Source organism: Coregonus lavaretus (genome assembly GCF_964263955.1).
Source record: "Coregonus lavaretus genome assembly, chromosome: 2".
Taxonomy (NCBI): Eukaryota; Metazoa; Chordata; class Actinopteri; order Salmoniformes; family Salmonidae; genus Coregonus; species Coregonus lavaretus.
In genome coordinates this window covers 55,670,728-55,689,042 of record NC_139989.1, presented here as the reverse complement: position 1 = coordinate 55,689,042, position 18,315 = coordinate 55,670,728, and the positions used below count along the sequence as shown (strand labels likewise).

At 43.4% G+C, this 18,315-nt stretch overlaps 1 protein-coding gene across 1 annotated transcript in view; it reads left to right on the top strand.

The window, feature by feature from the left end:
* Nucleotides 1-18,315, top strand: part of LOC311139757 (cytoplasmic phosphatidylinositol transfer protein 1-like) — a gene marked incomplete at both ends in the record, with an annotated part of 90,813 nt that overhangs the window by 62,443 nt on the left and 10,055 nt on the right. Inside the window, 2 exons of the mRNA XM_084174699.1 lie at nucleotides 4,761-4,909; nucleotides 15,065-15,161. Of these exons, the coding sequence (XP_084030825.1) occupies nucleotides 4,761-4,909; nucleotides 15,065-15,161 (246 nt within the window). The remainder of the gene's footprint in view (nucleotides 1-4,760; nucleotides 4,910-15,064; nucleotides 15,162-18,315) is intronic.

Sequence of the window (18,315 nt, the reverse complement as noted above, 5' to 3'; positions counted from 1 at the left end):
AAATGCCCCTCAGCCTTCAGATGTGAGCTAATGTCACGGATTCAGCCGAGGCTGCTCCTCCTCCTTGCGCGGGCAGGCTTTGGCGTTCGTCGTCACCGGAGTACTAGCTGCTAGCGATCTATGTTTCTGTGTTCTACTTGTTTTGTCTTCATTGTACACACCTGGTTCCCATTATGTCTATGATTTGTTCCCTATTTAACCCTCTGGCTCCCACTGTGTTGTGTGCGTGTTTGTTCTATGTTTGGTGTTATCGACTGGTGAGCGGGATTGTCTTCCCTGCGTGGAGGTTATGTTCATTTGATATTTACGAGTAAAGTATGTTGTCGACTAGCTCTGTGTCCTGCACCTGACTCCGTCCTACCGCTGCACACTGACGCCTGACAGCTAAACAGTGCACTTGCACTTGAGATGTGTTTTAAGGCTATGGATGCGAAAGTGAACTTATCATTTCCAAACGTTTAGGTCAGTTGTATGCTGCTTTGCGATCTATTAACAGAAAACATAGAAACAAAAGCTTTCACTGTGAAAGTTGATACATGTAGGCCCTTCATATACAGGCTAAGCGCAGCACTTCGTTCAATTTATTGAATCAGTTATTGTTTTCTTGCTCAAACAGTGAGCAACACCTGAAAAACTCAGACATTTCTCTCAAAACACAGGGATGTCGATTCTCACAGGACTAGTATTATCAGAGGACCTTGGAGTTCTGGCTGGAATTGTCACTCTCCTGCCATAAACAAATGACTGACATGGCAGATTCAGACAGGACAAAAATGAGAGATGTGCTGTTTTGTGCTTGTGCACATAATTACATTACCCAACCATCCCCAGTAAAACTAATCCTGTCTGATTAGGGTTTAAGGCAAGGGCTGTTTCCTCATCTCTGCTGCTGCTGCCTCATTGTTCTCAATCCCAATATGCTGGTTAATTTTGCTATTAGCTATTAGCTATTTGCTATTATGCACATAGCAAAATAGGGAAAGGTGCCAATTCTACAGGGCACTGAATATGTTTCAGAACCGCGGACACGGTTCCAACTTGGGAGAAAGCGCATTTCTTATAAAATAATATTCAATTTATTAGTGTTGCACCATTATATTTACATAATATAACCATATACAATTTCTGTATCACATGTCTTAGAGTGATGGACTGTGCCATCCCCGTGGGCACCGCAATGGATTAGTCCACTGAGACAGGCGCAAATCAGTCAGGTGTCTTGTGCAGGATGAAAAAATGAAAAAATTGCGACTGCTCGACTAAAGAAATCTCGGTCGACCAAACAATGGACCAGTCGACTAAATGGGGTCAACCCTAGAGCGTCTCTTTCCCTTATGACCTACTTGTTGTGTGTATGTACTGACATGTATGTGTAATTGATAGATGCACACACACACTACATGTTAATGTTTTTAAATGTATGTAAATTGTAAAGTATTTTGTCTGTAATGTCTTTTTCGTTATGTGTCGGACCCCAGTAAGACTAGCTGTCGCCATTGACATCGGATAATGGGGATCCTAATAAATCACATCAAAATCAAATCCTTCATCTGTAGTTTCTCTGTAAAGCAGGGAGCCTCTCTTTCCCCCTTCACATATCGTTTCTCTGTAAAGCAGGGCGCGAGGATGGATAAAGACACTACACAGGGTCAAATAGATAACCACAGGCCTGCTCCATGCTAATAATCCACAGCTACTGCTTTTAGTATTGATACTAGGGCTGTGACGATACCAGTATTGCGATATTTTTTCCATGACAAGAAAGAAAACACCCTGCTGTATGTAAAATGTTGTGTGCTATAGCTTTGAAAATAAATAAATGTGACTCTGGATGACAACATAATGATATTGGTTTCCAACATTAGGGCTGTTTTCCTAAAGAAGTTAAACCTGTTTCGTGTTTAGTTTACTTGCCACGACAATAACAAGCATGGTGATACTGGTGTCGTCCCAGTCCTACTAAATACACCACTGGTTACCAGTGATGGTTGGATGACAATCCTGTCTTCTGTTGAACACATGCACACGTGAGCATGCACACACATATATGCACCATGCATGTGCGCGGCTGCATACACTCTCACATGCACGTGCACACGCACAGACAGACACACACACACACACACACACACACTCTCACACACACAAACACACACCGTCTTCCCAGAAAAGCAGGTGGAGGTTTGATTTTTTTACGTGTGGGCTACAAACCGGCAACCCAGAGCCAGCTAACAGACAATGGTCCGCTCAGCACAACGATGTAATCAAAATGCTAACATAGACAGACTAATTACAGCTTTCCATGTCTCTTAGTTACAGGCTAAATGACTGGGCTTCTGTGTGAGGAGAGACAGTTGAGGCTTAAATACATCTCATCCATACCAAGAGGACCAAAGGAGGTCATTATTATTGTAAACCTAGTATCTTCTCTATGTGTTTCGCTCTGAGAGGATGGATGCAGCAGACTGTCTCTATGTAATGCCAGTTTACACTGCCTCTGCCAAACAACAGTGATTTGATGCTTCCAAAATGGCTCCCTACATAGTGCTCTCCTATGGGCACTGGTCAAAATTAGTGCACTATATAGAGAATAGGGTGCCATTTGGAATGAAGCCATTGACTATGACAGTTGACAATGTATTTGCTAGTCTTTGCAATTGGCGTGTAGGCAGTCTACATTTGAATGAGATCTTGCGTATATTTTGAGCCCTATGAAAACGTGTATAAGACAGAATATAAGTCTGTGGTAGAGCCTCTGCGGGCTGGGGCGCTGCAATTTGGCACAGAGAGGAAAGAGAGAGAGCGAGAGAGAGAGAGAGCTAGAGAGAGTGAGAGAGAGAGAACGCGAGAGAGAGATATGGAGAGAGAGAGATAGGGAGAGAGAAATAGATGCATAGAGAGAGAGAGGTGGAGTGAGAGAGAGAGAGATTATTAATATAATTAATATTGTTGTTGCTGTTAATGGTAATATCATTTCCACTACTACTACTACTACTACTACTACTACTACTATTATTATTATGATTGATGCCTTATTGCTTTTGGTCCCACCATTGTTGTTATAAGTGTACTTTGACAACGTAAGTAATTTAACTTGCCATGTCAATAAAGTCTACTGAATTTAATTTCATTGAGAGAGAACACCATTTAATTTAGCGTCTGTACTTCTGTCTTCAGTTTGATAAATCACCTCCGCGAGAGGCCCTGTAAACAGAGGCAGCACTAAACATCACATATCAGATCATATAATTCCATTAAAAGTGTCACCTAGCCCTAATGCGCAGCTGCGTCAGGGAGCCCATTGTGATAAACAGGATTGGGAGTCCCTCGGTGGAGCTGCACCACCAAGCCTACTGTATTAATAAAGGATACTGCATTAGGTTACCATTGTGACACAAACCTAATTTGTTGTGACAGCAAAAAGGTAATTATTGTTGACCAGAACATAAAGCATATTCCCCCCTTTTCTTTAGTGGACCAGCCATTACCCCAGTCTAAAAGTTCCAACACGATTGGATGGTTGTGCATAATATAAGTCTTTCTAATTTAACTTGCACTCACACCCCCACATGTTGTTTCTTCCTGCTACTGGTTCTGCTGATAGCGCTATTTCTAAGAAGGGTCTTCTTTTTTCCTAATCCTCCATACCTTACTCTTGGACGTCATGGAAGGACATCATCAAAAGAGGTGTCAGCCACAAGTCAGAGCCCCATGGCCTGTTTCTGTTCCCTCCCCTAGATTAGTCCAAGTATCTCTGGAACTCTATAGGGAGCTACAAGCTGAGCCACTGGCTGGGTCCCAAATGGCACCCTATTCCCTATATAGTATACTAGTTTTGACCAGAGCCTTATGGGCCCTGGTCAAAAGTAGTGCACTATGTAGGGATTTGGGATGCAGCCACTGAGCCCCTGTGGCCCTGAGAGGACTACCAGGGTCGTATATGTTAGTCACAGTTCAGTATTGATTTCCTGGACTGGGAATGGGAATGCCAGCGGTCGGAAAACCTCACTCCCAAAGCTGTCGAGATCCCCCCTCCTGCCCTCCCTACTAATTTTTTCCACCCGAGTTGAAAATTGTTACTGTATGACACTATCCCTGTTGCTCACAGCAACACGGTCGTACGCCCTCACGGTCCAAGTGGGTCAGTGTGCGATGAGAGAAGGATTGTGAGTGTTGACTAGACTGGAGGCCTCTGGGATATGGTATCACCTAGCGCGGGCGGCTGTTGCTATTGTTCTGTTGTTTAGAGCTAGCTCGGGGGTTGGGCTAATATGGACCTTTCTGTTGCTATGGTGTGGATGACTCTTTTAAACCATGTGTTTGGTTGTTATGGAGATGGTTGCCAGGTGTGAATCTGCTGTGGTTGTTGTAACTCTGGTATTTATGATCTTGGGATAGCACCTGATCTGGGCTTAGATGTTTTATGATGGTCATGAAGTTATAGTACAGTATCGTTCTGCTGCCTAACATAAAATGGGAGATTTACAAGTGGTTATATTTTACCATCATCCTTCAACAACCTTAGATTTTCACTCGATAATATTCCTGATTATACTCAACTAATCTTAACTTATTAATGATCTTTATATGGCCTCATGCTAAAGCGGTCATCTTACTCAATATGCATTCCTGCAAACAATGAACATTCCTTCAACATTTGGAAACGTTCCAATTTGTTGTCCCAATTTGTTGTACAGCTAACATTATCATGGTGGATCTAAAACCACGTCTGTCCGTCTGTCTGTCTCTCTGTCTTCCAGTACAGGATTGGCCAGCTGTATATGATCAGCAAGCACAGCCATGAGCAGAGTGAGCGTGGAGAAGGAGTGGAGGTGGTGCAGAACAAACCCTATGAGGACCCCACACATGGACAGGGACAGTTCACAGAGAAACGGGTCTACCTCAACAAGTAAGTGTGTACTTACCAACTGTGGTGGAAAAGGACTCAATTGTCATACTCGGACCTCTGGAGTGGCGCAGCAGTCTAAGGCACTGCATCGCAGTGCTTGAGGTGTCACTACAGATCCGGGTTCGATCCCGGACTGTGTCGCAGCCGGCCGCGACCGGGAAACCCATGAGGCGGCGCACAATTGGCCCAGCATCGTCCGGGTTAGGGGAGGGTTTGTCCCTTATTTGAAAATGACTTAAGTAAAAGTGAAAGTTTCCCAGTATAATACTACTTGAGTAAAAGTCTAAAAGTTTCTGGATTTAAATGTACGGTGGTGGGGAAAGTACTCAAATGTCATACTTGAGTAAAAGTTAAATTAAATGCTATACATCAAATTCCTTATATTAGGCAAACCAGACGTCACTGTGTTCTTGTTTCTTTTGTATTTCCGGAGAGCAGGGGCAAAGCCATGGTCCTGCCAGATTGAATACTGGCCCACAAAAGATACACACAGAAGTCACATACTGTATACTCCGAAGGATCCTTTCAAATGATTTAAGGAGTGTAGTTTATTCCCATTAGTAGGCTACACCAGGACTAATCTCTTGGCCCTAGCGGAGGGCGTCGGCCGTATCCCTGGTGAGTGCCTTATTCACTGTCTTCATTGGGTGAGTCAGTGCCACTGGAAAGTTTAGGACAATAATTTTAGACTCCAGGCTAGATGGATGTCATATTGTACAGTATCTGTCTCCCCTTTTCGTAGGCCTAGATTAGATGGTTTGCATTCAAGACCAGGTTGTTTTTGTTGATCTCAGTTTGTCAGTGTCATTTTTGTAGTATCCTATCCTGAAATGTGTTTATAAATTATTCTTTTTGGTGGGGATGCTCCTTAAAAATGTTCCTCCAGTTGGGGCTAAACTGCTACCCCAAACATGAAACTCACGCGCCACCTATGATGTTGTATATTTCATCATGTTTGTTTACTGTCTGACTCAGATAGTCTGCCTGTTTTGTCAGCAGTGTTGTTGTAAGCGGTTGTAACTTGTGTAGCTGCGTGAATTGGGCCATATTGCTGTCCTGCCTGAGCATTCAAAATGTAACGAGTACTTTTTGGTGTCAGGGAAAATGTATGGAGTAAAAAGTACATATTTTCTTTAGGAATGTACTGGAGTAAAAGTAAAAGTTGTCAAAAAATATATTAATATTAAAGTATAGATACCCCAAAAAATCTACTTGAGTAGTACTTTAAAGTATGTTTACTTAATTACTTTACACCACTACTTACCAACATGTCTAACATAACATAGCCTCTAACATAGCATCTACAGTACTACAATACAATTATTTACTTGGTATACTTCAACTGGTAACCCTCTATTTATCTATGACTATCTGTTTCTGTCTCAGTGTGCTGCTATTTCTTGAATCACATCACACTAGGGCCTGGAGTTTTTCCCTCTAGCTATAGGTTATAATAACTAATGCCCAGCATTTTTCCTGGTAGGTTCACATGGTCGGGAAAACCTCAGGGCCCACTGATCTAGGATCAGGTCCACCCTGTCCATATAATCATATTCATTATAATCTAATAGGCAAAACTGATCCTAGATCAGATCTCATACTCTGAAACGCTTTATGAATACGGGCCCTATAGGCTATAGCCATACCATATCCATCAGTCTAGCATAGAATGATGTGTACGTGTAAATAGCCAGTTTTTTGTATTTATTTTATATTTTTCGTACATATTTCCCTTTCACACTTTTCATCCTTCTACTAAATATACTTTCCTGCAACCCGCCTCACTCAATGTGGAACGGATTCTATTATTGACTTAACTTTTATCTAGAATCTCCAGTTAAAACTAACTAGCCAGCTAACTAGCTACTTGCTATTAGCCACCGTTAGCGGTTTTCACCCAGAACATCGGATTTTCTGCCGGAATAACTGAATCACTGGACATTAGCACCGGATCGCAACTAGCTAGCCGCAACCGAATGGATGTTGCTGTTGGCTAATCACCACTGCCCCCGAAGCAAGCACCAGTTAGCCTTGAGCTAGCTTCGAGCCAGGCCCAAATCTATCTCTCTGTCTACCGGACGGGAGTAGCCAGCTAACTAGCTACTTGCTATTAGCCACCGTTAGCGGTTTTTCACCATTGTCCGTGGCCTGCACTACCTACCAGCCAGCTCTAGCCTGGACTATTATCGGGCAGTCTGCACTGTCTGCACAGCGCGTTATCGACCCAGAACATATCGGTTTTTCTGCCGGAATCACTGAATCACTGGACCTTTAACTCCGGATCATCGCAACTAGCTAGCTGCAACCAAATGGATGTTGTTGTTGGCTAATCAGCCTTGAGCTAGCCTTGAGTCAGGCCCATCTCCCGGCTATCTACCTCTCTGTCAACTGGACGGGAGCTCCTAGAGTCGACACGGAGCCCCGCCGATCCATCACGACTGGTCTGCCGACGTAATCGTCTGTGGTTTCAACAGGCTTCCCGTTGCGACGACCACGAAGATCCATCTGCTAGCCCGGCCCGCTAGCACACGCAAACAACAGCCATGCTTCCTGCTAGCCTGTGCTGTAGCACCAATTCGAACTGCACTCGGACTCACATATTGCTGTTCACTGGACCTTATGATCACTCAGCTGCACAGCTGATGCCTGCTGGACTGTTCCTTTACACGGTATCCTGTCCTGTTTATCTGTTTAGCCTCAACCCAAACTTTCATCGCCATTATCAGTTGTTGTCTTAGCTCTCTCGAATAACACCTGTGATTGCTTTATGCCTCTCTCCCATGTCAATATGCCTTGCCTATTGCTGTTCCAGTTAGTTGTTATTATACAAGTTCACTGTAAAGCCCCAAGTCCCTCTCAAACTGCCTCAAATAGCTCCTTTGTTCCACCCCCCATACCCGCAGAGACCGGCTCAATCGGTGCCTCCAGCGATGCTATCTCTTTCATTGTTACCCAACGCTTAGGTTTACCTCCACTGTACTCATATCCTTCTATATCCTTGTCTGTACATAATGCCCTGAATCTATTCTACAACGCCCGGAAATCTGCCCCCTTTACTCTCTGTACCCATCGCACTAGAAGACCAGGGCCCGTATCTCTAAAGAATTTTTGTGCAAAAAGTGGCTCCTAGCGGCCAAATTCTAAGAAAATTCTCAGAGGCATGACGTTTTCTTAGAATTTCCCCTAAAAGTGACACGAAAATCCCAGTTAATATAAAAGCTATTCCTCAAGAGTCCTAGCGCTTAAAAGGGCTCCTAAGGCGAGATCTGCTAAGAGCAGGGAAGAGGACTTTTAGTGGCTTAGGAGTTACCCTAAGCAGCTGCACAAAATGGCCAACAGAGGAGGCAGGAGAGATGTCCTGCAAACACTGGATGACAGGGAATTATTGAGACGCTACAGATTGGATCGTGCAGGAATCATGTTTGTGGTGGATCTCCTTAGAGATGCAATTACTTCACCAACTCGACGCCACAACGCTATTACACCGGAGAAGAAAGTAATCACAACCCTGAGGTATTTGGCAACAGGGAAAATGCAACAATGCAGCAGTGATGACTTGGGTCTGTCCCAATCCTCCGTCAGCAGAGTCATCACCCAAACACTGACAGCTTTGTCACAACCTAATATTGTGACACAATTTGTTTCATTCCCGCTGGATGCCCGCACTTTACACACACATAAAAGGGCATTTATGGACATTGCAGGATTCCCTGGCGTTGTGGGTGTAATTGATGGAACACATGTGAGAATAATTGCGCCATCAGAGGACGAGGCTGTCTTTGTTAACAGGAAGAATTTCCACAGCATCAATGTGCAAATAGTGTTCAATGCGGCCTGGAAGATTTTGGACATTGTGGCTAAATGGCCAGGCTCCACACATGATGCGAGAATGCTCTCCGAGAGTGGCATCAGACAGCTTTTTGAGAGACGCTATGTGCCAGCTAATTGCCACTTGTTAGGGGACAGTGGCTACCCATGCAAACCATGGCTCCTTACACCTTACCTCCAGCCACGCCAAGGGCCCCAACTAAACTATAACAGGTAAGCCAAACAATACAAAAATCATGGAAATGAAATGCAAGCAATATGTTAGAGCATCCAAGTAGTGCAATATTTCCATCAAATAATTAAAGGTCTGTATTCTATTGTAGGGCCCACAAGACAACAAGAGCGGTGGTGGAGCGTGGCATAGGCCAGCTTAAGAGGCGCTTTCATGTTCTCCACGGAGAGGTGCGGCTGAGGCCTGAAAAAGTCAGCAAACTCATCTTTTGCCTTGGACTGCAGCACATACCACCTTTTCTCACAATCGTCGCCTGTCCGCACCACCAGTGGAAAAGAGGCATTGATTGTTTGGGATATTGTGTCCCAGGCGCGCCTCTTGCCTTGGCTAGTGACAGTTGGGCCAAATTTTCCTCGTAACATACCTTTATGTTCGTTCACCAACTGGGCCAGCAACAAACCTTGCTCCTCAGTCCAGTTCGGCTTGCGATTCCTTTTTTTCTCCATTTTCTGTGTTTGTAGGATATTTGTTAACAAGCCTTCATAAATAGACCAGCCAGCAATCACAGACATTGTTAAAAGCTGAGCTGTGTTACCCTCGTTAAGTTCACACTGAGTTGTAACGTTGCAATTTCTACTTCCCTTGAGATAGGCCATCTTGTTTTCAATGGGGTCCATATGGAAGTGAAAGTACAAAATATGCCAGCTAGGATATTAATATGAGCAAATGAGACACAAATCATTATTTGAACAGGGTGTAATGAGCTTAAGTTTTCACATATTTTAGATTCTAATGTTAGGCTATAACCCCTACAGCTTACTATTCATTTTCCAGATATTTTCTTGAATGTGAAATATTATTTACAATTATAGTCTGCATAAGATTAGAGTGTATAATTATGTTTATTGATTTGAGGGTACATCCTTTGCTCATTATCACCAAAAGTTCATTTTCATCAAACTTGTAGGATCAACCAATCACGGCTTTTGAAATGATGACTCATACCTAGCAACGGGGTCAACCACACCTCCTCACTAAGATAGGATTTTTCATCCATTCCTGGCTCAGAGTTCACTGAAAATGTTCTGGAATCACTTCTAAGCTAAAACTCCTGGCAAGGAATTTTTAGGTTAAGTTAGGAGCTCTCTGAGAGGATTCTCAGAATCTTTAAGGATACGGGCCCAGTTCTTAAAGCCTTTAGCCGTATCCTTATTCTAGTCCTCCTCTGTTCCTCTGGTGATGTAGAGGTTAACCCAGGCCCTGCAGCCCCCAGTATCACTCCTATTCCCAAGGAGCTATCATTTGTTGACTTCTGTAACCGTAAAAGCATTGGTTTTTTGCATGTTAACATCAGAAGCCTCCTCCCTAAATTTGAGTTATTCACTGCGTTAGCACACTCCGCCAACCCTGATGTTCTAGCAGTGTCTGAATCCTGGCTTAGGAAGGCCACCAAAAATTCAGAAATGTCCATCCCCAACTACAACATTTCCGTCTAGATAGAACTGCCAAAGGGGGTGGAGTTGCAATCTACTGTAGAGATAGCCTGCAGAGCTCTATCATACTATCCAGGTCTGTGCCCAAACATTTTGAGCTCCTACTTCTAAAAATCCACCTTTCCAAAAATAAGTCTCTCACTGTTGCCGCTTGCTACAGACCCCCCTCAGCCCCCAACTGTGCCCTGGACACCATATGTCCAGGGCACAGTTGGGGGCTGAGTGGCGCAGTGTACTCCTGAGTGGCGCAGTGGTCTAAGGCACTGCATCGCAGTGCTAACTGTGCCACTAGAGATCCTGGTTCGAATCCAGGCTCTGTCGCCGCCGGCCGCGACCGGGAGACTCATGGGCGGCGCACAATTGGCCCAGCGTCGTCCAGGGTAGGGGAGGGAATGGCCGGCAGGGATGTAGCTCAGTTGATAGAGCATGGCGTTTGCAACGCCAGGGTTGTGGGTTCGATTCCCACGGGGGGCCAGTATAAAAAATATAAATAAAAAATGTATTCACTAACTGTAAGTCGCTCTGGATAAGAGCGTCTGCTAAATGACTAAAAATGTAAATGTAAAAAAAATATGTGAATTGATTGCCCCCCATTTATCCTCAGAGTTCGTACTGCTTGGTGACCTAAACTGGGATATGCTTAACACCCCGGCCATCCTATAATCCAAACTAGATGCCCTCAATCTCACACAAATTATCAACAAACCTACCAGGTACAACCCTAAATCCGTAAACATGGGCACCCATATAGATATCATCCTGACTGACTTACCCTCTAAATACACCTCCGCTGTCTTCAACCAGGATCTCAGCGATCACTGCCTTATTGCCTGCGTCTGTAACGGGTCTGCGGTCAAACGACCACCCCTCATCACTGTCAAACGCTCCCTAAAACACTTTAGCGAGCAGGCCTTCCTAATTGACCTGGCCCAGGTATCCTGGATGGATATCGATCTCATTCCGTCAGTAGAGGATGCCTGGTTGTTCTTTAAAAGTGCTTTCCTCTCAATCTTAAATAAGCATGCCCCATTCAAAATATTCAGAACTAAGAACAGATATAGCCCCTGGTTCTCCTCAGACTTGACTGCCCTTGACCAGCACAAAAACATCCTGTGGCGTACTGCATTAGCATCGAATAGCCCCCGCGATATGCAACTTTTCAGGGAAGTTAGGAACCAATATACACAAGCAGTTAGGAAAGCAAAGGCTCGCTTTTTCAAACAGAAATTTGCATCCTGTAGCACTAACTCCAAAATGTTTTGGGACACTGTAAAGTCCATGGAGAATAAGAGCACCTCCTCCCAGCTGCCCACTGCACTGAGGCTAGGAAACACTATCACAACCGATAAATCTACAATAATCGAGAATTTCAACAAGTATTTTGCTATGGCTGGCCATGCTTTCCACCTGGCTACCACTACCCCGGCCACCAAATCTGCACCCTCCGCTGCAACTTGCCCATGCCCCCCCCCCGCTTCTCCTTCACACAAATTCAGACAGCTGAAGTTCTGAAAGAGCTGCAAAATCTGGACCGCTACAAATCATCTGGGCTAGACAATCTGGACTCTTTCTTTCTAAAAATTAGCCGCCGAAATTGTCGCAACCCCTATTACTAGCCTGTTCAACCTCTCTTTCGTAACGTCTGAGATCCCCAGAGATTGGAAAGCTGCCGCGGTCATCCCCCTCTTCAAAGGGGGTGACACTCTAGATCCAAACTGTTACAGACCTATATCCATTCTGCCCTGCCTTTCTAAAGTTTTTGAAAGCCAAGTTAACAAACAGATCACCGACCATTTCGAATCACACCGTACCTTCTCCGCTATGCAATCCGGTTTCCGAGCTGGTCATGGGTGCACCTCAGCCACGCTCAAGGTCCTAAACGATATTATAACCGCAATCGATAATAGACAGTACTGTGCAGCCGTCTTCATCGACCTGGCCAAGGCTTTCGACTCTGTCAACCACCGCATTCTTATTGGCAGACTAAATAGCCTTGGTTTCTCAAATGACTGCCTCGCCTGATTCACCAACTACTTCTCAGATAGAGTTCAATGTGTCAAATCGGAGGGCCTGTTGTCTGGACCTATGGCAGTCTTTATGGGGGTGCCACAGAGTTCAATTCTTGGGCCGACTCTTTTCTCTGTGTATATCAATGATGTTGCTCTTGCTGCTGGTGATTCTCAGATCCACCTCTACGCAGACGATACCATTTTGTATACATCTGGCCCTTCATTGGACACTGTGTTAACAAACCTCCAAACTTAAATGCCATACAACACTCCTTCCGTAGCCTCCAACTCCTCTTAAACACAAGTAAAACTAAATGCATGCTCTTCAATCGAACGCTGCTGGCACCCGCCCACCCAACTAGAATCACTACTCTCGACGGGTCTGACCTAGAGTATGTGGACAACTACAAATACCTAGGTGTCTGGTTAGACTGTAAATTATCCTTCCAGACTCACATTAATCATCTCCAATCCAAAGTTAAATCCAGAATTGGCTTCCTATTTCGCAACAAAGCCTCCTTCACTCATGCTGCCAAACATGCCCTCGTAAAACTGACTATCCTACCGATCCTTGACTTCGGCGATGTCATTTACAAAATAGCCTCCAACACTCTACTCAGCAAATTGGATGTAGTCTATCACAGTGCCATCTGTTTTGTCACCAAAGCCCCATATACTACCCACCACTGTGACCTGTACGCTCTTGTTGGCTGGTCCTCACTACATATTCGTCGCCAAACCCACTGGCTCCAGGCCATCTATAAATCACTGCTAGGCAAATCCCTGCCTTATCTTAGCTCATTGGTCACCATAGCAACACCCACCCGTAGTATGCGCTCCAGCAGGTATATCTCACTGGTCATCCCCAAAGCCAACACCTCCTTTGGCCGCCATTCCTTCCAGTTCTCTCCTGCCAATGACTGGAATGAACTGCAAAAATCTCTGAAGCTGGAGACTCTTATCTCCCTCACTAACTTTAAGCATCAGTTGTCAGAGCACCTTACCGATCACTGCACCTGTACACAGCCCATCTGAAATTAGCCCACCCAACTACCTCATCCCCATATTGTTAATTATTTTGCTCATTTGCACCCCAGTATCTCTATTTGCACATCATCTCTTGCACATCTATCATTCCAGTGTTAATACTAATTGTAATTATTTTGCACTATGGCCTATTTATTGCCTTACCTCCATAACTTGCTACATTTGCACACACTGTATATATATTTTCTATTTTCTGTTGTATTTTTGACTTTATGTTTTGTTTTATCCCATATGTAACTCTGTGTTGTTGTTTTTTATCGCACTGCTTTGCTTTATCTTGGCCAGGTCGCAGTTGTAAATGAGAACTTGTTCTCAACTGGCTTACCTGGTTAAATAAAGGTGAAATAAAATAAAATAAAAATAAAATAGATGGTGCTGTCATGGGGGATCAGCCAGGGGCTCTGCTGGTGACAGTAGACAGTAGATACAGGGACAGGTGACGCCATTCATCACATCTCCTATATCCATCATTGTAGCTGTCATTGGCATATCCACAGGTTAAGGTGTAGATAGTACTGTGATATCCTCATATCATTATGGGTCACTAAATAGAATAGAATGGAATAGAATAGAATGGAATAGAATAGAATAGATTGGAATGGAATAGAATAGAATGGAAAAGAATAGAACAGAATGGAAGGGAAGGGAATGGAATAAAATTGAATAGAATAGAATTGAATGGAATAGATTAGAACAGAATATAATAGAAAATAACAGAATAGAATGGAACAGAAAAGAATTGAACAGAATAGAATGGAATAGAATATAACAGAATGGAATAGAATAGAATAGAATAGAACACCAGCACTGAGGTCAGTGATATACTGTACACAGTATGGGCTGCCGTCTGGACATAGAGGTGCCATAAAACCCTCATAAGGGGACATAAAGGATTATAAGACATTATAAGACTATTAAGTGTCATAAGTTCTAGCCATAAGAGAGCAGTCTATTTTATTGCATGTGTCATTTCAGTCACATGTTCTCTGTTAGTTCCATCTCCACACTCTGTTGAACATGATTACTGTGCGAAATTGAATGTTTGATTCTCCATTATGTAGATTTAGATCACAATTGAATTTGCTGTTAAACGCACTGGTGAGTCTGAAATACTCTTGCTGCTTTACTAATGGCTTTTCTGTGAGTTTGCCCTGAATTTGAACCAATCAGTCACACGCTTTCACACACAGAGACGCATGATAACATACACACTGCATGCTCAAGCAAGCCCGCTTGCACTTTCATACTCAAACATGCATACTGTATACCTCTGTCTCTCTTTCTTTGTCTCTGTCTCTCACTCACTCTTTTCCCTCTGTTTTTTATTCTTTCTTTCTTTCTTTCTTTCTTTCTTTCTTTCTTTCTTTCTTTCTTTCTTTCTTTCTTTCTTTCTTTCTTTCTTTCTTTCTTTCTTTCTTTCTTTCTTTCTTTCTTTCTTTCTTTCTTTCTTTCTTTCTTTCTTTCTTTCTTTCTTTCTTTCTTTCTTTCTTTCTTTCTTTCTTTCTTTCTTTCTTTGTCTCAAACACACACTGTCTGTCTGTCTGTCTGTCTCTCTCTCTCTCTCGCTCTCTCTCGCTCTCTCTCGCTCTCTCTCGCTCTCTCATAGTAATACTGACAAACCAGTGGGTTTGGGAAACGGTCAAGACGTGGTCGCCAATGGAAACCTCCCAGATCCAAATTTAGCCAAAACCGCCACCAGCCAGGCAACCATCTCAACCCAAGGGGTTCTTCATGCACAGACAGTCACGGCCCTGGCCCTGCAGTCGCTGCTCTGGGAAATCCATCAGGTCTAACTGTGTTCCGGACTGTTTCATTCTGCTCACAGCAGACCTGCCTGCCTGGCGGAAGGAACTGCTCTCTATTGATTCCATGAATCTGGTCCCTATGGAGCGTTATCTATCTCCCATTCACTGACTTCATTTGGTGTCTGGGACGTGAGGAGGCACTCTGATTGGTTTCCAGGTGGTCAGATAGGTACAAACCGGGTCAGCGATGGGCGACATCTTAAATGACACCCTATTCCCTTTATAATGCAATATTCCCTATGGTCAAATGTCCACTACTTTTAGGGTGCCATTTGGGGCGCAGGTCATGGTAATGGATGGTACCAGTAATGTATGGTATCTATGTGTGGTACCAGTAATGTATGGTATGTATGGTTGGTACTGAAATACTAGAGCGTCTAACCCTTCTGTCTCTAAGAGTGGGCTAAACTCTGATTTGTAAATTTTGCAGATTGACTCTGAAAATGGTAGTCAAGTTTTTGCATTTAGGCAATTAACAGAAAAATAAGTCCTTAATGCCTTACTTACTATAGATACCAAGAAATCCACAGGGGCTGACCATTTGGAGCCAGCTCTGCTCAAGTGTGCTTCCCCGCTCATTGCTGGCTCAGTAACCCATATCTTAAATCTAACATTATCAGGAAATATTCCAAAAGTATGGAAAACAGCTTATGTGCTGCCACTCCATAAGGGCTGGGATAGTAATTATCATCCCATCTCCAAGCTTCCATGTCTAGCCAATATTCTCAAATATTTGGTAAATAAGCAACTTTACTCTATTTTATCAGAGCATGGTATTTTGAATATAAATCAATCTGGGTTTAGGCCAGGGTACAGCACTATCACAGCAACCACATTAGTTGTTAATGATATTGTCAATGCTTTAGACGCTAAAATGAATTGTGCTGCCTTGTTTGTGGACCTGTCAAAAGCATGTTATACTGTTGATCATGCTATTTTAATTGAACAAGTTGTCCACGATTGGTCTGGGCTCTGACGCCTGCTCTTGGTTTCATGATTATCTTAACTCATTTATATAAATGCTATTGGTCAATCTGTTAAAACATTTCAATTTCATCTATATGAGGATGATACTATTATGAATGCATTTGCCCAAACTGCTGACCTGGCTGTGACAAGGCTACAGTCCCATTTTGCAGTTGTGCAGGAAGCCCTTACTGATTTAAAACTTGTGCTTAATACGGGCAAAACTAAATACATGTTGTTTGCAAGTTCTCGTAAGATTGTCTCAGATTGATTACATCTTCACTTATTGGATGGTTCTATATTCAAACAAGTCCCTGCATACAAATACATTGGTATTTGGATTGACAATGATGTATTGTTTAAAAAACATAAGAATGAGCTTGTTAAGAAACTAAGATTTAAAGTGGGCTTTTTTTTTCAGAAACAGATCTTGTCTCTCTCTAGTAAGCAGGAAACAGATTGTGCAGTCAATCTTTCTACCTGTTCTTGATTATGGTGATACTATTTATCAAAGTGCAGCTGCCTCTGGTCTTAAACCCCTATATGTCGTTTTTCATATCACACTTCGTTTTATCACAGGAGACAGTTAGATTACTCATCACTGTATTCTTTACTAAAAGGTTGGCTGGATCTCTTTCAAGTCACATAGATCACATAATGATGCTCTTTTTGTTTACAAAGACCTGTTCCCCAAGCTTCTGACTTACCTAACTTCACTGTTAACTTGTCATTTTAAATCTTATCAATCCCGATCACAGGGTTGGTTAACTTTGGAGACTCCTTCGGTATATACAGAGTTAGGGAAGTCCGCCTTTAGTTTTCTTGCTCCACATGATTGGAATGATCTCCAAAATACATTTTGAATAGATGCGGAAGTGTCCCTAGGGCAGTTCAGGCAGCGGACAGATAATTTTTATAATGAAGAATGTGTTTGTTTTAGTTGACTGTGTTTTGTGTATATTGTGTATACTTATGTTTGTCTGTGCAATATGTGTTGTGCTGTACTTTATTTAAAGTGCATTTGGAAAGTATTCAGACACCTTGACTTTTTCCACGTTTTGTTACGTTACAGCTTATTCTAAAATTGATTAAATAGTTTTTTCCCCTAATCAATCTACACACAATACCCCATAATTACAAAGCAAAAACAGGTTTTTAGAAATATTTGAAAATGTATGAGAAAACCCCCCTGGAAATATTACATTTACATAAGTATTCAGACCCTTTACTCAGTACTTTGTTGAGGCACCTTTCGCAGCGATTACAGCCTCGAGTCTTCTTGGGTATGACGCTACAAGCTTGGCACACCTGTATTTGGGGTGTTTTTCCTATTCTTCTCTGCAGATCCTCTCAATCTCTGTCAGGTTGGATGGGGAGCATCGCTACACAGCTATTTTCAGGTCTCTCCAGAGATGTTTGATCGGTTTCTGGCTGGGCCACTCAAGGACATTCAGAGCCACTCCAGCGTTGTCTTGGCTGTGTGCTTAGGGTCGTTGTCCTGTTGGAAGGTGGACCTTCGCCCCAGTCTGAGGTCCTGAGCGCTCTGGAGCAGGTTTTCATCAAGGATCTCTCTGTACTTTGCTCCGTTCATCTTTCCCTCGATTCTGAATAGTCTCCCAGTCCTTGCTGCTGAAAAACATCCCCACAGCATGATGCTGCCACCACCATGCTTCACCATAGGGATGATATTGGCCAGGTGATGAGTGGTGCCTCGTTTCCTCCAGACGTGATGTTTGGCATTCAGGCCAAAGAGTTCAATATTGGTTTTATCAGACCAGAGAATCTTGTTTCTCATGGTCTGAGAGTCCTTTAGGTGCCTTCTGACAAACTCCAAGCAGGCTGTCATATGCCTTTTACAGAGGAGTGGCTTCCGTCTGGCCACTCTACCATAAAGGCCTGATTGGTGGAGTGCTGCAGAGATGGTTGTCCTTCTGGAAGGTTCTCCCATCTCCACAGAGGAACTCTGGAGCTCTGTCAGAGTGACCATCAGGTTCTTGGTCACCTCCCAGACTAAGGCCCTTCTCCCCCGATTACTCAATTTAGCCAGGCGGCCAGCTCTAGGAAGAGTCTTGGTGGTTCAAAACTT